We start from the raw sequence: 22,261 nt of genomic DNA, 5'->3' as shown, positions 1-22,261 counted from the left end.
TACTTCATTTCTCTAATGGAAGAGTTTCCCCAAGACTGTTGGGTTGTAGAAAAGAAAATTGAGGTATGTCTAATTTTTTATTGCTTATGCTGGCATTTATTTGACATGATTGATGTGTTGTTCAACATGTCTTCCTTTTTGTCTGTTACATTTTGCAGAATACCTCGATTGGGGAAAAATACTCCTACGCTTCCTTTAGAGCTTTATCTCAAATGACCTGGACATCATTTGACTCACCAAAACGTACGCCGCACAACATTCTTTCAACATTAATAATTTTTTTGAGAAATGATAATCAATCTTATAATCAGTCTTTGGGCAGAAAAATGTCTCCTGAAATCACTTTAATCGGTGGCGTTTGCTAAGGCCAGCATCACTTTTACAATCATGATTTGGGATTTTGTTTTAAACCTGTGACACAAAGTTTTTTAATCTATGATGTGCTGTTACTTTACATTGAACTAAAGTGATTCCCTTTTTCTTTTCTTTTTTTTTAGGTGTGGATGAACGGTGGATAGCTATTGTAAGTATGGTGATTGGATTTATAATGTGTTCTGCATTTATTTCTTGCTTGATCACAGCATTTGGGAGCATGTCTGCGACTGGCAATGCATACAAGGTAAGGGTGAATTTTAAGAGTTCAAATTAAAGCTGTTAGTATTTGTTAAGTTTGTTTATTCAGCAAATAAATACAAGGCAGTTCTGATGATACTATGCCATGATATATACATTTTTCAGATAAACCAGCTACAATCCTCCACAATGTTCAAAAGGCTGCCCAGAGTGTTGCGCCAACGTACCACTGCCCAGTACAAGTGGCACTGGGATAAGCAGAACATCCTTGACACCGTGTCAGAACAGCTCAGAAAGGTTTCTAATTGATTCATAAATATAAACTTCAGATAACACACAATAAGTTTTTCTGCTGTTCAAACAATCATTTGGCTCAAACTGTATTTTTTTATAGAAATTATTTTTAATAGTGCTATGTTTTCTGTTTCAAAGGATATTATGGCAGAAATATGCTCCAACCTGTTACACAAAGACATGTTTTTGCTTAACAAAGAATTCACCGAAGCCATCTTGATTAAGTTGGACCATGAGTTCTTCAATGCAGGTGACATCATCATTCATCAGAATGCTCAACCTGACAAAATGTTCATCATTGACTCTGGACGGGTGCTTGTGAGGAACGAGGATTTCCAAATGGAGCTGGGTGACGGAGATAACATTGGAGGTGATGTATGAGAAACTTACTGTTGTGTGATTCAGTTGAGAAGTAGTCTTGTGTAGAGTATGGCATATACTGGCAAGTCTGGTCCACATTGCAGTGCTAGTCAAGTCTAATTTAGCGCTTTTCAAATACATGTTGTTTCAAAGCAGCTTTACAGAAAATCATGTTAATGTTTATAATATCTGAATTTCTGCATGCCTCGATCTGCTATATACATTATGCTGATACTGTATGAATGTGAATAAAGTAGGACATGCCTAAATATTGAACCTTATAAAGAGCTGGGCAAAATATTATTAACATTTTGCAATAAAAAAATTAAAAAATCAGTCACCTGACACTATATAATTAGTTTCAGCTGCCTGATTTATATATATATATACACACACACATAATATCAAAAGGAACCTCTTATCTGTCGCCACGTTGTCAGTGTCCTCTTTACTCCGCAATGTTTTTCACTGCATGAGAAAACAGACGTGTGGTGTGAGAGCGTGACAACAGTGTCAATTACATGAGTTTCACACTCAAAAATGCTCAAAATTAGATTACAGTGCTTGCCAGATCAAGAAAATGTTTTCCCAGTTTTGTGTGCAGTATTGATCAGATGGTCAGTCAGATAATCTTTGCTGTGAAACTCCAATGTGTTTTAAACAACCAGCCTATACCCATTTTAAGAAGTTTTGTGTTTCTGCAGAGATCGGCTTCCTGTTTGGTGAAAGGCAGTTGGCCACATTTTCTGCTCTGACCACCTGCAGCGTTTTCACCCTGTCATTAGAAGACTTTCAGGTGATTGAGAAAGAGTTCCCACATGTTGTGAACGAACTGAGGGAAGAAGCTCAACGTAAAAAATATCTAAAGTAAGTCTTGCATTATGATTTGCTTTGTACAGTCATCGGGAGGGGACATGTTCGGTTCACTTAGTTAACTTGTGGGAATGTGATAATAAGTTGTGGCCATGAGATCATTTTGTCAAGGTAACGCGTCCTTATGTCGTGGCCACACAATGTAAAGTCGTGGCTTCGAGATCCTATGTTGAGGGAACGATATATTTTTCTCGTTGCCACAAGTTAAATGCGCAAACAACCTGTGTGACCATAGCAACCTGGAATTATCAGAAATGGATAGGCCTATAATCATATTTATTTTTAATTAAGAATGACAAAATAAGGACGGAATTAAGAAATTATTATATTAACCTATATTATAGCCTATTGCATTGCACGTGATGTTGCCTTTAGACAGCATTCGAATTAAGTTTGTTATTATCAATAAGTTATAAAATAATATAGGCCTAAAAGAAAAAAAAAATTATCCATCCCATCTCACAGCCTCTTAAATCCATTCACTGATCATGTCTTTATTTATTTATTTATTTATTTGTATGGTTGCACAGGTTGTTTACGCATTTAACTTATGGTCATGAGAAAAATGTTGTTCTCTCAACATAGGATCTCAAGGCCACGATATAAGGATGTCGTTAACTCGACAAAATGATTTTGTGGTACGACTTACCACGTTCCCACGAGTTAATATGACGTTCCCACAAATTAATATCTCGTGGCCACGACAAAACTAATGGCACTTTTCCATTGCATGGTACGGCTTGGTACGGTTCGGTTAAATAGTATCACGTCGTCGGGTGAGGATCCAAGTGAACCGTACCGATACTAAAATGTGACGTGTAAAACACTGATTGGTCAGAGAGAATCGTCACTATCAGCATCATTGGAGCTTTGATATACACGATAGAACCTTTATTACATATCATATTTGAAAAAAAGTAGGATGTGACGAAATTACGAAGACTAATAACACGAACTGATGAATCTTTCATAAGAAGACCATACAGATTACTGAAGCCAATCTAGAACATTTCAATGTCATAATGATTTTAAGACTTGTGTTTGTTTATTAAAGGTGATGAGCTGTATCTCCAAGCAGGGGTCTCTGTTTGCTGAAGGGTATCCAAGATAAGTGTTGGCGCCCGCCAACCCCCCCACCCCACCCCCTGTCTGAACTTCTACATTCAGTCCATCCTGTGACCTAAGATCTAGTGATCTATTTATACTCACTGTGTGTTCCTTATACTAGCTCAAACGTAGAGGAGTCCTCTACGTTTGAGCTAGTATAAGGAACACACAAGAGGAGACAGAGCTTTTTCGGTAGTAGGGCCAAGATTGTGGAACAGCTTGCCGGCACAACTTAGAGTAGCTCCTCCTTCTCTATCAATTTTTAAATCTCTGCTGAAAACCCATTTTTTTCTTAGCTTTTAATACTTGTTAATGTCACTACTCTGTATGTTTTAATTTTGATTTTGTCTATTTGACTTCACTGTTTTCTGTTTTAAATCTGTACATAGTTTCTTAGCTGTTTTCCCCTTGATTTTTAGCTTATGCTTGTACAGCACTTTGGTCAGCCTTGTGACTGTTTTTAAATGAACCCCCACCCCCACTCATTACAGCAGTGTATATTTTAACAATAAAATGAGTTTAATATTTTTGTTGTTTTGACCCATTATTCAAATAAATAAGCTACAGACAAGGCCTACCAGTGACATTTTCGATACCACAGCAACACTACTATAATCAAGGACTTTACTATAGTCAACTATAAAGTTCAAATGTTATAGTTATATCCTGGTTATAATTAAGCGATGGCCAAAACAAATTTAATAGAATAAAGATGAAACAGATTAAATGAAACCGATTAAATAAACACATACGATTTCCAGGTAGGTCTAGTATTCACATACAGATATTGAATAATCAATGGAAAATAACCATATTTTATTCTGTGATGATTTTTGGGTATAAATATAATTTTACATTTAATTTATGTTTTCATTTATTCTGACCTGAAGCAATATTCTCAGTGTATCAGCTGTTACATACTTAAATCTGCATATTTGTGATATTTACTACAGGGCGTTATTTACCTTTATAAAGGTACCTTATTAAATGTAGGCTATACTTCATGTGTTATGTCAAATTATTACGTTTGATCAATAAATTCAGTTAGCCTATAATAATAAAACTGGGCTGTTACCAATCAAATTAAATCATTTAGCCTATACACTGCAAAATTGCAACTGCTATAATGCAATGATACTTTTAAACATGAAACTAAACCGCCAATAGGTGGCGGCAAGTGGCCGTCTTAATAAGTGAGTCATTCATTCATTCAAACCAGTGTTACTGATTGCGAGGCTCGCCAAGCTTTAATTTGTGGCTCGCATGGTGGTAAATAATACGGTGATATGATCATGCAGTCACTACAGATATTTTATAAAACATTAAAAACCACGTAGGGCTATAACATAACCCATTAAAAACTCAAAGTGTCAGCTCTATTACAAATAATTTCGATCGGATTTTCATTCGATCAAGTGCACATGATCAATAAACAGCAAAGCAATCCAGCTTTTCCTGGCAATAAGACCGAAATAATAACATTAAAATAAATACATAAACCATGATAAGATCTCGTGAAAAAATGTTGATAAAACAACTTCTCTGCTGCAGGCCGACAGGCAGAAAGAATCGTGAACTCATTGTCAAGTCAAGTCAAGAATATAACGCTTTTCACAATACAGATTGTATCAACGCAGCTTCACAGTATTAAATAAAAATAATAATAAAACGTCCATGTTTGGTAATGCTAATCAAAAGTATTATTCATTGATTAATTAAATTGAATATCCCCAACTGAGCAAGCCAAAGGCAGTGGCAAGGAAACGAAAAACTCCATCAGGTGACCTAATGGTGACCTAAAACTCCATCAGGTGACCTAATGGTGACCTAAAACTCCATCAGGTGACCTAATGGTGACCTAAAACTCCATCAGGTGACCTAATGGAGAGAAAAAAACCTTGGGAGAACCCAGGCTCAGTCAGGGGGCAGTTCTCCTCTGGCGGTTATGAACTAGAGGCCGGATTTAACTGTAAGATTAAAAAAATGTATATGAATGCCTGGCTGAAGAGATGCGTCTGTAGTCTAGTTTTGAACTGGGAGAGCGAATCTGAGCAACGAACAGTATCAGGAAGGCTATTCCAGAGTTTTGGAGCTAAATGTGAAAATGCTCTCCCTCCTTTGGTGGACCTAGATATCCGGTATAACCAAAAGCCTCAAATTTAGTGATCTTAAAGAGCGCGATGGATTATAGGGCGATAGAAGATCCGTTAAATAGACTGGAGCTAAGCCGTTTAGGGCTTTATAAGTCAGTAACAAACAATACCTTATAATTAATACGGAACTTTATAGGTAACCAATGTAGTGATGATAAGATCGGTGTTATATGATCATATTTTCTTGATCTAGTAAGAACTCTAGCGGCTGCATTTTGGACTAACTGTAGCTTGTTTATTGAGGATGCAGGACAACCAGCTAATAGACTCAGTAATCTAGTCTCGAGGTCATGAATGTATGAACTAGCTTTTCTGCATCAGAAACTGATAGCATATTACGTAGCTTAGCAATGTTTCTAAGGTGGAAAAAGGCTGTTTTGGTAACATATGAAATATTATTTTTAAAAGACAGGTTGCAGTCTAGTATGACACCCAGGTCTTTTACTGTAAAGGATAAAGTAGCAGGACATCCTACTATGTTAAAGATGTATTGTGGGAGGTTTTGTGGGCGGTTTTTTGAACCGATAAGTAGTAGGCCTACCTCTGTCTTGTCTGGATTTAATAAAAGAAAATTACGCGTCATCCAATCTTTTATATCTTTAACACACTCTGTCAATTTTGATAATTTAGCGTTTTCATCCGGCCGTGATGAAATATATATTTGAGTGTCATCAGCATAACAATGGAAACTAATTCCATGTTTCCTTATAATATTTCCAAGTGGCTGCATATATATTGAGAATAATAGAGGGCCTAGCACAGATCCCTGCGGCACTCCATAGTTTACTGAAGTTATGATCGATTTTTCTAAAATGGTAGCGGTCAGATAAGCATGATCTGAACCAGCTTAATGCTTGTCCTTGAACGCCAGTATAATTTTGTAGTCGATCTAAGAGTATTGTGTGATCTATAGTATCGAACGCAGCACTAAGATCAAGTAAAACTAGTATTGAGATACAGCCTTGGTCCGAAGCTAAAAGTAAATCATTAGTGATTTTGACGAGCGCAGTTTCAGTGCTATGGTGCGGCCTGAATCCAGACTGAAACTTTTCATAGATGTCATTTTCTTGCAAAAAAGAGCCCAGTTGAGCGGACACAACTTTTTCTAATATTTTAGACATAAATGGAAGATTTGAAAGGGGTCTATAATTTGTTAGATTATGTGGGTCTAATTGTGGTTTCTTAATGAGTGGTTTTATAACTGCCAGTTTAAATGTTTTTGGAACATGATCTAAAGATAAAGATGAGTTAATGATATTGAGGAGAGGCTCTTCCACTATAGGTAACACTTCTTTCAGTAGTTTAGTTGGTATGATCTAATAAGCATGTTGTTGTTTTAGATGAAGTGATAAGTTTATTTAACTCTTTTTGTTCTATAGTTGTACAGCACTGTAATTGTTATTGCGGGGTGATAATTGAGGCTGATTTATAAGGCGCGATTAAAGATTGAACGTTTACAATTGTGGTTCTGATGCTTTCTATTTTCTCAGTGAAGAAGTTCATGAAACCATTACTGCTAAACTGTAACTGGATATTTTGTTCAGGTGACGTCTGTTAATTTTTTAGTCTAGCCACGGTGTTAAATAAAAACCTTGGATTATTTTGGTTGTTTTCTATTAGTTTGCGGAGATGCTCAGCCCTTGCCGCTTTTAGGGCCTTTTTATAACGTGACATACTGTCTTTCCACACGATTCTAAAGACCTCTAAATTAGTTTGTTTCCATTTACGCTCTAATTTACGGGTTTCTCTCTTTAGAACATGCGTAGTATTGTTGTACCATGGTGCTTTACTTTTCTCTCTGACCTTTTTTAATCTAATGGGTGCAACAATATCCAATGTTCTAGAGAGAATGGTGCTCATAGTGCTAGTTACTTCCTCTAATTCATCTGTTTGTTTGGGTTCAGGCAGTAACTGAGACAAATCAGATAAGCAATTTGAGACATTATCTAACGCGGCGCAGCGTGACATACTGTAGTACTGTAGTCCGTAATATACAAGTTACCAGGAAGTGGTCACTGACACCATCACTTTGTGATCTATATCGGTTGGATCGGTTCCATATGATATAATTAAATCGAGTGTATGATTAAGACGATGAGTTGGTCCGGTGACGTTTTGCTTGACCCCAAAGGAGTTTAATAAATCTGTAAACGCAGCCCCTAACGCATCATTTGAATGATCTACGTGTATGTTAAAATCTCCAACAATTAATGCTTTATCGACGTTGACCAATAGATCTGAGAGAAAATCTGCAAACTCTTTTAGGAAATCAGCGCAAGGCCCTGGCGGTCTATATACGGTAGCCAGGGCTAGAGATAGTAGGGATTTTTTTCTTACATCTAAGAGCGTAACATTTAATACAAGTACTTCAAACGAATTAAATTTGTCACCTGTTTTCTGAGTAACATTAAGAATATCTCTGTAGATTGTTGCAACTCCGCCGCCACGACCAATCAGAACCCTTGGTATTTCTAGTTGATGTGATCATAATGATCTGAGTGATCTGTTGGGTTTATATTCAGTGAGCATATCTGCAGTGTATTGAGGTCCTAGGCCATTAAATGATTTATATACCAGTAATAATACTTTAAAATCAATCCTAAATGTGACTGGGAGCCAGTGTAAAGACCTGAGGACTGGTGTGATGTGTTCAAATTTTCTGGTTCTGCTCAGAATCCTGGCGGCAGCGTTCTGTACGAGCTGCAACTGTCTTATGGTCTTTTTGGGAAGGCCAGTAAGGAGTCCATTACAATAATCCACCCTGCTGGTGATGAAAGCAATGCACAAGTTTTTCTAAGTCTTGACTGGAAACAAAGCATCTAATTCTTGCAATATTTTTCAGATGATAGTATGCTGATTTAGTTATTGCTTTGACATGACTACTGAAGCTAAGGTCTGACTCTAGAGACACACCAAGATTCCTGACTTGATTTTTAGTTGTTTGACCTCTAGAGTGAAGGTATGCATTCACCTTGAGAACTTCATCTTTGTTTCCAAATGCAATAACTTCAGTTTTGTCTCTGTTTAACTGAAGAAAGTTTTGGCACATCCAACTGTTTACTTCATCAATGCATTGGAACAGGGAGTCAATGGGGCTGTAATCGTTAGGCGATAGGGCTAAGTAGATCTGTGTGTTGTCTGCATAGCTGTGGTAAGAGATTTGGTTCTTTCTCATTATTTGGCTCATTGGGAGCATGTACAGGTTGAATAGGAGTGGCTCAAGAATTGAGCCTTGAGGGACTCCGCATGTCATGGATGTCCACTCAGACTTATGGTCTCCTATACTCACATAATAACCTCTCGCTTCTAAGTATGACCTGGACCATTTTAGGACTATCCCAGACAGTTTTCCAGCCTGTCAAGAAGTATGTTGTGATCAACAGTGTGAAATGCAGCACTGAGGTCGAGTAGTACCAGCACTGATAATTTGCCTGTATCAGTATTTAAGCGGATATCATTAATTATCTTTATGAGCGCTGTCTCTGTACTGTGATGCGATCGGAAACCAGATTGGAAATTGTCAAAGTATCCATTCGACCTTAAGAATTTGTTCAGCTGATTGAAAACAACTTTTTCAATGATCTTGCCAATGAAAGGAAGATTTGAGATCGGTCTATAGTTGCTTAATATAGTCTTATCCAGATAGCTTTTTTTCAGGAGGGGTTTGACAACTGCAGTTTTCAGGGAGTTTGGAAAACTTCCAGAGAGAAGTGAGGCATTTACCACTTCTAGAAGATCTGCTTCTAAGCTGTTTAACACACTTTTGAAGAAAGATGTGGGAAGAGCGTCAAGGGCGCAGGTTGATGTTTTAAGGTGCTGTACGGTTTCTTCGAAAATTTTGCCATCAATTTCTTTGAAATCAGACATAGTAACTACTTTCTCAGGTTGTGGTCTGATCTGTCTGACCCCAGTGCAACTCAAGGATGTGCTGTTCACCTTTCTGATATTATTGATTTTCTCAGAGAAGAAAGAAGCGAACTCACTGCACTTGCTGTCTGAGAGCATTTCACTGGGAATCTGACTCGGGGGAGCACTCAAAAAGAGTGCGTGTGTTGTTTAGGTTGCTGTTTATAATATTTGAGAAGAAAGTCTGTCTAGCTTTGCCTAGTTCCATATTGAAAGCATGGATGGTGTCTTTGTAGATGTTATAATGGACTACAAGTGTTGTCTTCCGCTCGGTTCACTTGAATGAGTGAATGAAAAGGAGTGAGCGAATTCGGACAACCGTTGAGCGAACATCGGTTGTAGACTCGTTATTGCAGTGCAATGTGGGATTGAAAAAATGCACTCGATTACTATGGTTTCGGACACCACTACAAATAGCTGTCCCCTCAAATAGCGCCCTATTTGAGGGTATAGGGGACTATTTTGGATTCAGCCCTGGATGGCAAGTAGGCGTAGCTTGGGACCATCAGCTACCTGCCAGAGAGAGTGAGTGGGAGGAGCCAGAGAGCAAGAAACAGAAGGGGAAAAAGCACAGCAGCAAACCAAAACACAGTTCTTTAACAACAATGATACATACTTGAGACAAAGTCAATAACCCACCTATGAAAATAATAAGAGAATACGTCTTAAGACAGATGCCTTAACACCTTTGGCCCGCCACAGGGACCACCAACACCTGCTGGGACTCCAAAAGGAACATCAGTGCCCTCAGCATCCCCAGAGGAATAACCTGTATCCACTAGGTACCTGGAGGGAGCACCTGTCCCTGCCAAGTGTCCTGAAGGAGAATTCAGACCTGCCGTTTCTCCAGACGAAGCATATGTGGTCGGCCATCACATCCCCTGAACGAGAACCCAGGCCCACCACATCCTCCCAAGAAGTACCTGTGCTTTCCAGGTCCACTAAGGGGAGAACCCAGACCTGCCACATCCCCAGAAGTAGCATCTGTGCCTGCCAGGTCCCCTGAGAACCCGGATCAGTTGCATCATCAGAGGAAGCTCCTATCCTATCTGTCTGTCTGATCGATCTATATAACTTATATATAACCACCTCTATTATTAAATGCTATCAGGATGTGAAGAGAGATTAACAAAACATTTAACAGAGAGATTAACAACCGGTATAACAAAAAGTGGTTGGATCCGATGGCGGAAGAGGAAGCTGGACAGACTCGGCAGACCCAAGCGTACTGTAAGGGTCTGCTGGGAACGTTTGGCCGAGTCTCCTGTCAGAGAGATCTTCAACTCCCACCTCCGGCGGAGCTTCGACCGGATCCCGAGGGAGGCTGGAGATATTGAGTCCGAGTGGACCATGTTCTCCACCTCCATTGTCGAAGCGGCCACTCGGAGCTGTGGCCGTAAGGTCTCCGGTGCCTGTCGAGGCGGCAATCCCCGAACCCGGTGGTGGACACCGGAAGTAAGGGATGCCGTCAAGCTGAAGAAGGAGTCCTATCGGGCCTGGTTGGCTTGTGGGACTCCTGAGGCAGCTGACGGGTACCGGCAGGCCAAGCGAACTGCAGCCCGGGTGGTTGTGGAGGCAAAAACTCGGGCCTGGGAGGAGTTCGGAGAGGCCATGGAAAATGACTATCGGCTGGCCTCGAAGAGATTCTGGCAAACCGTCCGGCGACTCAGGAGAGGGAAGCAGTGCCCCACCAACGCTGTTTACAGTGGAGGTGGGCAGCTGTTGACCTCAACTGGGGATGTCGTCGGACGGTGGAAGGAATACTTCGAGGATCTCCTCAATCCCGCCGTCACGTCTTCCATTGAGGAAGCAGAGGCTGAGGGCTCGGAGGTTGACTCGTCCATCTCCCAAGCTGAAGTCACCGAGGTAGTCAAGAAACTCCTCGGTGGCAAGGCGCCGGGGGTGGATGAGATCCGCCCTGAGTACCTCAAGTCTCTGGATGTTGCGGGGCTGTCTTGGCTGACACGCCTCTGCAGCATCGCGTGGCGGTCGGGGACAGTACCTCTGGGATGGCAGACTGGGGTGGTGGTCCCTCTTTTTAAGAAGGGGGACCGGAGAGTGTGTTCCAACTACAGGGGGATCACACTTCTCAGCCTCCCCGGGAAAGTCTATGCTAGGGTACTGGAGAGGAGATTACGGCCGATAGTGGAACCTCGGATTCAGGAGGAACAGTGCGGTTTTCGTCCCGGCCGTGGAACACTGGACCAGCTCTATACCCTCTACAGGGTGCTGGAGGGTTCATGGGAGTTTGCCCAACCAATCCACATGTGTTTTGTGGATTTGGAGAAGGCATTCGACTGTGTCCCTCGAGGCGGCCTGTGGAGGGTGCTCCGGGAGTATGGGGTCCGGGGTCCTTTGCTAAGGGCTGTCCGGTCCCTATACGACCGGAGCAGGAGCTTGGTTCGCATTGCCGGCAGTAAGTCAGACTTCTTCCCGGTGCATGTTGGACTTCGGCAGGGCTGCCCTTTGTCGCCGGTTCTGTTCATAATATTTATGGACAGAATTTCTAGGCGCAGCCAGGGGCCGGAGGGTGTCAGGTTCGGGGACCACACGATTTCGTCTCTGCTCTTTGCGGATGATGTTGTCGTGTTGGCCCCTACAGACCAGGACCTTCAGCATGCACTGGGACGGTTTGCAGCCGAGTGTGAAGCGGCTGGGATGAGAATCAGCACCTCCAAATCCGAGGCCATGGTCCTCAGTCGGAAAAGGGTGGCTTGCTCACTTCAGGTTGGTGGAGAGTTCCTGCCTCAAGTGGAGGAGTTCAAGTATCTTGGGGTCTTGTTCACGAGTGAGGGAAGGATGGAACGGGAGATTGACAGACGGATCGGTGCAGCTTCCGCAGTAATGCGGTCGATGTACCGGTCTGTCGTGGTGAAGAAAGAGCTGAGCCGCAAGGCGAAGCTCTCGATTTACCGGTCAATCTACGTTCCTACTCTCACCTATGGTCATGAGCTTTGGGTCATGACCGAAAGGACAAGATCCCGGATACAGGCGGCCGAAATGAGCTTTCTCCGCAGAGTGGCTGGGCGATCCCTTAGAGATAGGGTGAGGAGCTCGGTCACTCGGGAGGAGCTCAGAGTAGAGCCGCTGCTCCTCCACATCGAGAGGGGTCAGCTGAGGTGGCTTGGGCATCTGTTCCGGATGCCTCCTGGACGCCTTCCCGGGAAGGTGTTCCGGGCACGTCCCACCGGGAGGAGACCCCGGGGAAGACCTAGGACACGCTGGAGAGACTATGTCTCTCGGCTGGCCTGGGAACGCCTCGGTGTCCCCCCGGAAGAGCTAGAGGAAGTGGCTAGGGAAAGGGAAGTCTGGGCATCTCTGCTTAGACTGCTGCCCCCGCGACCCGGCCCCGGATAAGCGGAAGAAGATGGATGGATGGATGGATAACAAAAAGTGTTTTTGAAACACTTATCCTACCCTATCTGTAATGACTGGAACAGGGGTGTTATATAAATGTTCCAGTTTAAGCCAAAATATTTTGCTTCTGTTGTTTGCTGATGTCACACATCACAAACTCACAAATGAGAAGTTGGTTAATTTGTTAAGATGTTTGAATTATAATTTACTTATAATTTTTAATTTTTTTATTTTTATGTCAGAGAGAGTAAATGTCTGTGTCATTAAAACATACTGGTCAAGCACAGGCTAGAATAACCTATTAATCATGACCAAATATTTTTAATTTCACATTCTATAGAACTTCGTTACTGGTGTGTTACCATGATCATCATATAATTCCTTTAGAAGGACGTATAACACTTGTCATTATTTAAAACCTTACAAAAACCCTTCAGCCATTACTAGGGTGTTTACTGTATGTGTTTCGTGTCATGTGTTTCACTTCAATACTGATCCAAGTGCCTAAGAATTTATCAATACTTGAGTCAAAATCATTATGATCTGTTATCATGATTTATTATACATTATGCATTATTCACATTCATTATAAGCCTGTATAGTTTTAGTAGTAAAAAAACAAAACAAAAATAGCTAGTGAACTACCACATTCAACAATTAACTAATTTGTTAATCAGAGTGGTTAGTTAATATTAGAACGTTAATATTGCATTACTCATTTTGCTTCTGTGTAGTTATTCATTAATGATGATGGAACATTATTCTAAAGTGTTATTGCAAAAGACACAAGCTAATAGTGTTTTACATTTGTCATTTCCAGGTTTAGGTATGGCCAGAGTTGAACCAAATGGGCCATATTGTTTCGGGGCTTTGAATCAATCCGACACCCGTCTCAACGGGGACACCTAGTGGTCACTGGCAGGTGTTGATCTGAAACAACCTTGACAAGCCATTAAAAAAATGTGTTGTTTTTTTATTATTGTTTTTTTTCTAGTATGTGAAGCTTGTAACCTAGGCTCCTCACTGTGCATAATGTTATTTTGGTCCTGCAAAATGAATATTAATAAAGGAAATCAAGCCACAATGTCTCATTTTTTAGAGATTTTTATTCAAAATTATTAATTTCTCTGCTGTCTTTCATTAATTGTTTGATATCACCACTGAGCCAGGGAAAAGAACACTTTCTCTTTTTGTGTTTGATTGTTTTTTAAGCATTCAGTGAATTTCTGACTAATTATTTCCAAATCATTGTCCAATATTAAAGTGTCACATTCATTTTTCTTATTGCTGTGTGAAATTGTTCCTGTTTGCTCCTTGGAATGCCAATGAACAATTTTGTCCCGGAATAAGCTGCAAATCGCTTTCTGGTTAATTTTCTTGTTATCAGCACCATGTTATGATCTGAGAGACCAGTTAACATATTGTACGATTTTGTGATCCGCTCCGGATAATTGGTGAAGATTAAGTCAATAAAGGTGCTACAATTGTTTGTGATCCGTGTCGGTCCTTCAACCATCTGGACAAGCCAAGGTTAAATCCATCCATAATTTAATGTATCCAGAATAAGCAGAATGAGCTGAATTAAATACTCTGAATGATATCAATCCACAATTCTGACTTGTAATGCAGCAAGGAACCATAATCACAATATGTTGGTTCGTTTGAGGAGAACTGGGCCGCCGACTGAGCCTGGTTCTCACAAGGTTTATTTGCTTCTGCTAAAATTGAATTAGTCAAACCGTTTAGAAGATATAACCCAAATCATTTTATAGCCATGGCTCACACCGCAATAGCAGCAAAAGTGTTTTACAATAAAACATGAACACAATAAGTACATTGTACTTCTTTTTTGATGTAAGTACATAGTATTTAAAGCCACTTAATATAAAGTGGGACCAAAAGGTTTATCAAAAATCTCAAAATGGCTTCACTCAGAAAATCACAGGTAAAAAGAATATTGATTTTAAGTATGGTTGTGGAGATATTAGCAACAATTATTATAGCGCCACCTATAGTCCCCCCACCAATGGGGGGCATTTGGGACCATCCTGCCAAATTTGGTGTTTCTGGGACTTACGGTTTTGGCTGACCAGACACTTTTAGGGCAGAAAAAGAAGAAGTGGTGGCAGCAGTGGTGGGGGACAGGGAAGACCTCTTCCCTGGTCTTCAGTGATGCATCTGAGAAGGTTGAGTCTCTGCACTTCTCAGATGCAACACTAAAGACCACAGAGCAACAGAGAAAGTGGAGGCAGAAGAAGTCAGAAGGAGCACCTGTGCCTGCCGGGTCTGAGAAGGCTGAGTGGGGATGCACCACTGAAGACTAAGCAGTGTAGGCAACAACGGAGTAAGTGGAGTCAGAGTAAGACACACAGAGCATCCATGCTTGCCTCTGGGTCCAGCCGGTTACCACCTGTGCCTGCCGGGTCCCAACAAAGAGGAAACATCAGGATCCCTGAGCATCTCTAAGGCAACATCTGCTAAAGACCTCTTTTGAATTGGGAGCATGTGCCTGCCATCTCCTCAAGAGGCCGAGTCAGAGAGCACCTGTGCCTGTCCCAAAGGTGCTCACATGCTCCATGTACGAACATTCTTTAATATCTTCTTTTGTCTTCAACCGAAGAGAGAAACTCATACAGGTTTGGAACAACATGCGGATGATAAGAGTAAACAAGATCACAACACTTACAAGACCACTTACAATCCTAACAACCACACAGCTGTATCACCCCAGAGTCAACATCCAATTTCAACATCACAAAGGCCCTGCCTTGACATTCATTGCATGAAATATGGGTTCATGTTCCTGTTTAAGCCTAAGAAACTGAGTTTGCTTTATGTTTGTGGGTTAAAGGGCTTCCATTCCAGACTGCAGTATTCTCTAAACTCTCAACACAGCAGCGCTCGGCTTTTATTACACAAGAGGGACTGCTCATTGCTAAAACCAACCGAATACACCCCAGCCACAAATACTTCCTAGAGGTAGCATCTACCGTTGACTACACGCAAAATCTGTAATTAGTAGGCTATTCTATGTTGTCAAATGTCAAAAATAACCATTCCATTAAATTCCTGGGGTCAGAATTGTATGGGAAAATGTGTTCATTTGTCTCTGTATGTTGTTTACTTCAAATGTTATGCCACTTTCTATAGCCTATCATTTTATGATTTTTTCGGGTTCCGGTCGGGTGCAGCAAAGGGTTAAAAATGAAGCCTTTGGGACATTTTTTCAGCTTGGTAGGCTACCTGGCATTCTGAAAATAGACACTTTAGGAATAAATTAAAAAAATCAGGTGGCATAAAAAAAGCCTCGGGGTGCACGTGGACTATCTATTCTAGGCTATAGCCGATCAGAAAAAAACTCATGAAGTGACAGGTCACCTGTCAGGTGTAAAAGGCCCCTGCGCGCGCGTGTGGTTGGATGACTGTCATGGAGTGTACTAATATGTCCACGAAAATGTCATACAATTTCAGACTCATTTCTTAATATATAGCAACAAGTCAATCGGTCCAATAAAAACAATCCAGTGAACGAACGAAGTCTTGAAAAAGTGTTGCTTATCACCGCTCGACTGTCACGCGCCGGTTCGCGTCATTCAAAAATTCAAACAGAAATAAGGATAACGTGTAAATTAACCGACTAACCGCATCTGCAGTCTGCGAATCATATTGTTTAATCTCAGTCGCGATGAACGAATCATCTTGGGTAATCGCGGTTAACCCCCTGGATAAAGATCTCAATGAAGGGAAAAAAGAGGAAAGCAAATGGGTCTTGAACCCAAGGAGTCACTTCAGGTAACACTGACTTACTAACGTTAGCCTCCCTCGTGGAAACTAACGTTAACGCTCACCATATTTCATATTAACAATATTCAGGACGGTTATTGAGTGAACATGAATGACAGAAGATAACACTGATTACACTGAACAAATATATATATTTGTTTATAATAGGCCTATCTTAATAAAAACAAACACAATTTAAATGCATATTTCACATTTTTAATACACGCGATTCAACTTAAATAAATACAAGTAAGTTAATATAAAATGTTACGATAAAATGTTACACTTGCAATTGAAATTAAAACATAGGCCTAACGTGTATACTAGGCTACTAATGATACTTTGTTATGTTATTTGCTGGTAATTCAAGATTTAACGTCTTCTATGGCATTATCATTTAAATAAATACACATGTTGTCATGAGGATGTAACGTTGATGTCTTATTTTGTCTGTCAATGTGCCATTAATGCCATCACAGTGATCTAAAAAGAAATGTTAAATGTGCCTTTTCCTGTCTTTTAGGCACTACTATCTTGTGTATATGGTGGTCTTAACATTTGTGAACCTGATAACAATTCCACTGGACATGGCATTTTCTGAGGACATGCATGGTAGTGCCCACACATACTGGGTGGCTTTCAATGTATTCTCAGACATCATGTTTTGTGTTGATGTTGGCGTTAATTTTCGAATGGGCATTTTCAGTGAAGACGGTCAGGTATGAATGTGCCTTCATTATCTTGTATAGTGTAATATTAATTATTAATTACTTTACCTTTCTAAAATATGGTAAAAAATTGATTCAATGCATTCCTGTTTCTGTCTAGGCCATCCTTGATCCGAAATTAATAAGGAAGGATTATTTCACGTCTTGGTTTGTTCCTGATGTGGTGGCTGCATTTCCGGTTGACATTATCATTATTATTGTGGTAATTATATTCATCAGTTAAGTTAATATCACTCACACTGATTAAATTGTAGAGATTCTTCTTACAGTTCAACCAATTCACCACAGGAGCATTTTTATCACGCTGACACTACTTCACTGGTGGCTTCGAAGTTTGTGCGGATGCTCATGTTTGTGAGGATTCTCAGTTTGATCCGTTTACTCCGTGTGCCAAAGCTTCTGAGATTCTGCTTTGAATTGGAAAGTGTAAGTTTCAGCACAACTCACCGTCATGTTTATGCAAGAAATTATCAATGGCCATATGCAACAACTTTACATTGTTTCAAAGTTTGACTTGACAAATGCGCAAAAATAAAGGCTCCAATAAAAAGGCTGTCATATTAAAAGGTATACAAAGAAGGACTTGTTATTCTCTAGTTTTTCAGAAAACCATGATCTGATCATTAATTAAGGGATAGTTCACCCAAAACTGAAAACTTGGTCACAATTTACTCACCCTCATGTTGTTCCAAACCTGTATGAGTTTATTTTTTTCTGTTCAACAGAAAAGAAGATATTTACGTTTGGTAACCAGACAGTTGCCACTCCTATTGACTTCCTTAGTATATTTTTTCCTATTATGGAAGTCAATGGGTGCCGTCAACTGCCTGGTTACCAACATTCTACAAAATATCATCTTTTGTGTTATAAAAAATAATATAGCAACTCAAGAACCCCAAACAGCCTAAAATAGTATTTAATAATAAGATTAAAAAAAATATGTAAAATAAATAAATAAATAAGATGAAAGGATTTTTGAGATCATTTTTGTAGTACTTTCTCACATTTTTCCTCATCTATCATAACACGATAAACCAGCAAGCAACAGGACATTTTTGGTTGTATTTTATACACCCTTATTGTTCTATGGAGACTTTATGTTATATTATCTGTCATTTTAGGTGTCTGATGTACAGCTTGAAGAAGTCAAGAAGTTATGCAGGCTTGCCTTTGTTTTCCTGATGATGGTCCTCATTTGGCACTGGAACACTTGCGTTCAGTACTTCATTTCTCTAATGGAAGAGTTTCCCCAAGACTGTTGGGTTGTAGAAAAGAAAATTGAGGTATGTCTAATTTTTTATTGCTTATGCTGGCATTTATTTGACATGATTGATGTGTTGTTCAACATGTCTTCCTTTTTGTCTGTTACATTTTGCAGAATACCTCGATCGGGGAAAAATACTCCTATGCTTCCTTTAGAGCTTTATCTCAAATGACCTGGACATCATTTGACTCACCAAAACGTACACCGCACAACATTCTTTCAACATTAATAATTTTTTTGAGAAATGATAATCAATCTTATAATCAGTCTTTGGGCAGAAAAATGTCTCCTGAAATCACTTTAATCGGTGGCGTTTGCTAAGGCCAGCATCACTTTTACAATCATGATTTGGGATTTTGTTTTAAACCTGTGACAAAGTTTTTTAATCTATGATGTGCTGTTACTTTACATTGAACTAAAGTGATTCCCTTTTTCTTTTCTTTTTTTTTAGGTGTGGATGAACGGTGGATAGCTATTGTAAGTATGGTGATTGGATTTATAATGTGTTCTGCATTTATTTCTTGCTTGATCACAGCATTTGGGAGCATGTCTGCGACTGGCAATGCATACAAGGTAAGGGTGAATTTTAAGAGTTCAAATTAAAGCTGTTAGTATTTGTTAAGTTTGTTTATTCAGCAAATAAATACAAGGCAGTTCTGATGATACTATGCCATGATATATACATTTTTCAGATAAACCAGCTACAATCCTCCACAATGTTCAAAAGGCTGCCCAGAGTGTTGCGCCAACGTACCACTGCCCAGTACAAGTGGCACTGGGATAAGCAGAACATCCTTGACACCGTGTCAGAACAGCTCAGAAAGGTTTCTAATTGATTCATAAATATAAACTTCAGATAACACACAATACGTTTTTCTGCTGTTCAAACAATCATTTGGCTCAAACTGTATTTTTTTATAGAAACAATTTTTAATAGTGCTATGTTTTCTGTTTCAAAGGATATTATGGCAGAAATATGCTCCAACCTGTTACACAAAGACATGTTTTTGCTTAACAAAGAATTCACCGAAGCCATCTTGATTAAGTTGGACCATGAGTTCTTCAATGCAGGTGACATCATCATTCATCAGAATGCTCAACCTGACAAAATGTTCATCATTGACTCTGGACGGGTGCTTGTGAGGAACGAGGATTTCCAAATGGAGCTGGGTGACGGAGATAACATTGGAGGTGATGTATGAGAAACTTACTGTTGTGTGATTCAGTTGAGAAGTAGTCTTGTGTAGAGTATGGCATATACTGGCAAGTCTGGTCCACATTGCAGTGCTAGTCAAGTCTAATTTAGCGCTTTTCAAATACATGTTGTTTCAAAGCAGCTTTACAGAAAATCATGTTAATGTTTATAATATCTGAATTTCTGCATGCCTCGATCTGCTATATACATTATGCTGATACTGTATGAATGTGAATAAAGTTGGACATGCCTAAATATTGAACCTTATAAAGAGCTGCATGGGCAAAATTTTATTAACATTTTGCAATAAAAAAATTAAAAAATCAGTCACCTGACACTATATAATTAGTTTCAGCTGCCTGATTTATATATATATATACACACACACATAATATCAAAAGGAACCTCTTATCTGTCGCCACGTTGTCAGTGTCCTCTTTACTCCGCAATGTTTTTCACTGCATGAGAAAACAGACGTGTGGTGTGAGAGCGTGACAACAGTGTCAATTACATGAGTTTCACACTCAAAAATGCTCAAAATTAGATTACAGTGCTTGCCAGATCAAGAAAATGTTTTCCCAGTTTTGTGTGCAGTATTGATCAGATGGTCAGTCAGATAATCTTTGCTGTGAAACTCCAATGTGTTTTAAACAACCAGCCTATACCCATTTTAAGAAGTTTTGTGTTTCTGCAGAGATCGGCTTCCTGTTTGGTGAAAGGCAGTTGGCCACATTTTCTGCTCTGACCACCTGCAGCGTTTTCACCCTGTCATTAGAAGACTTTCAGGTGATTGAGAAAGAGTTCCCACATGTTGTGAACGAACTGAGGGAAGAAGCTCAACGTAAAAAATATCTAAAGTAAGTCTTGCATTATGATTTGCTTTGTACAGTCATCGGGAGGGGACATGTTCGGTTCACTTAGTTAACTTGTGGGAATGTGATAATAAGTTGTGGCCATGAGATCATTTTGTCAAGGTAACGCGTCCTTATGTCGTGGCCACACAATGTAAAGTCGTGGCTTCGAGATCCTATGTTGAGGGAACGATATATTTTTCTCGTTGCCACAAGTTAAATGCGCAAACAACCTGTGTGACCATAGCAACCTGGAATTATCAGAAATGGATAGGCCTATAATCATATTTATTTTTAATTAAGAATGACAAAATAAGGACGGAATTAAGAAATTATTATATTAACCTATATTATAGCCTATTGCATTGCACGTGATGTTGCCTTTAGACAGCATTCGAATTAAGTTTGTTATTATCAATAAGTTATAAAATAATATAGGCCTAAAAGAAAAAAAAAATGTATCCATCCCATCTCACAGCCTCTTAAATCCATTCACTGATCATGTCTTTATTTATTTATTTATTTATTTTTATGGTTGCACAGGTTGTTTACGCATTTAACTTATGGTCATGAGAAAAATGTTGTTCTCTCAACATAGGATCTCAAGGCCACGATATAAGGATGTCGTTAACTCGACAAAATGATTTTGTGGTACGACTTACCACGTTCCCACGAGTTAATATGACGTTCCCACAAATTAATATCTCGTGGCCACGACAAAACTAATGGCACTTTTCCATTGCATGGTACGGCTTGGTACGGTTCGGTTAAATAGTATCACGTCGTCGGGTGAGGATCCAAGTGAACCGTATCGATACTAAAATGTGACGTGTAAAACACTGATTGGTCAGAGAGAATCGTCACTATCAGCATCATTGGAGCTTTGATATACACAATAGAACCTTTATTACATATCATATTAGAAAAAAAGTAGGATGTGACGAAATTACGAAGACTAATAACACGAACTGATGAATCTTTCATAAGAAGACCATACAGATTACTGAAGCCAATCTAGAACATTTCAATGTCATAATGATTTTAAGACTTGTGTTTGTTTATTAAAGGTGATGAGCTGTATCTCCAAGCAGGGGTCTCTGTTTGCTGAAGGGTATCCAAGATAAGTGTTGGCGCCCGCCAACCCCCCCACCCCACCCCCTGTCTGAACTTCTACATTCAGTCCATCCTGTGACCTAAGATCTAGTGATCTATTTATACTCACTGTTCCTTATACTAGCTCAAACGTAGAGGAGACAGAGCTTTTTCGGTAGTAGGGCCAAGATTGTGGAACAGCTTGCCGGCACAACTTAGAGTAGCTCCTCCTTCTCTATCAATTTTTAAATCTCTGCTGAAAACCCATTTTTTTCTTAGCTTTTAATACTTGTTAATGTCACTACTCTGTATGTTTTAATTTTGATTTTGTCTATTTGACTTCACTGTTTTCTGTTTTAAATCTGTACATAGTTTCTTAGCTGTTTTCCCCTTGATTTTTAGCTTATGCTTGTACAGCACTTTGGTCAGCCTTGTGACTGTTTTTAAATGAACCCCCACCCCCACTCATTACAGCAGTGTATATTTTAACAATAAAATGAGTTTAATATTTTTGTTGTTTTGACCCATTATTCAAATAAATAAGCTACAGACAAGGCCTACCAGTGACATTTTCGATACCACAGCAACACTACTATAATCAAGGAGTTTGTTTACTATAGTCAACTATAAAGTTCAAATGTTATAGTTATATCCTGGTTATAATTAAGCGATGGCCAAAACAAATTTAATAGAATAAAGATGAAACAGATTCAATGAAACCGATT

At 39.6% G+C, this 22,261-nt stretch overlaps 2 protein-coding genes across 2 annotated transcripts; both read left to right on the top strand.

The window, feature by feature from the left end:
* Positions 1 to 184: 184 nt before the first annotated feature.
* LOC307007286 (potassium/sodium hyperpolarization-activated cyclic nucleotide-gated channel 1-like) lies at positions 185 to 3,734 on the top strand. Its single transcript, XM_079629100.1, has 7 exons — positions 185 to 243; positions 498 to 619; positions 739 to 870; positions 1,006 to 1,237; positions 1,932 to 2,094; positions 3,155 to 3,343; positions 3,386 to 3,734. Exons 1-6 carry the CDS (start codon positions 213 to 215, stop codon positions 3,156 to 3,158), a joined length of 684 nt encoding a protein of 227 aa, XP_079485226.1. The 5' UTR covers positions 185 to 212; the 3' UTR covers positions 3,159 to 3,343; positions 3,386 to 3,734.
* Positions 3,735 to 16,229: 12,495 nt separating this feature from the next.
* LOC307006953 (potassium/sodium hyperpolarization-activated cyclic nucleotide-gated channel 1-like) lies at positions 16,230 to 22,046 on the top strand. The gene is made up of 11 exons (XM_079628500.1): positions 16,230 to 16,415; positions 16,930 to 17,125; positions 17,235 to 17,336; positions 17,423 to 17,560; positions 18,256 to 18,417; positions 18,513 to 18,597; positions 18,850 to 18,971; positions 19,091 to 19,222; positions 19,358 to 19,589; positions 20,288 to 20,450; positions 21,512 to 22,046. Exons 1-11 carry the CDS (start codon positions 16,309 to 16,311, stop codon positions 21,513 to 21,515), a joined length of 1,443 nt encoding a protein of 480 aa, XP_079484626.1. The 5' UTR covers positions 16,230 to 16,308; the 3' UTR covers positions 21,516 to 22,046.
* The last annotated feature ends 215 nt before the right edge of the window (positions 22,047 to 22,261 follow it).

This window comes from Phoxinus phoxinus (genome assembly GCF_949152265.1).
Source record: "Phoxinus phoxinus genome assembly, chromosome: 11".
Taxonomy (NCBI): Eukaryota; Metazoa; Chordata; class Actinopteri; order Cypriniformes; family Leuciscidae; genus Phoxinus; species Phoxinus phoxinus.
This window is presented reverse-complemented; position numbering and strand designations above follow the sequence as displayed.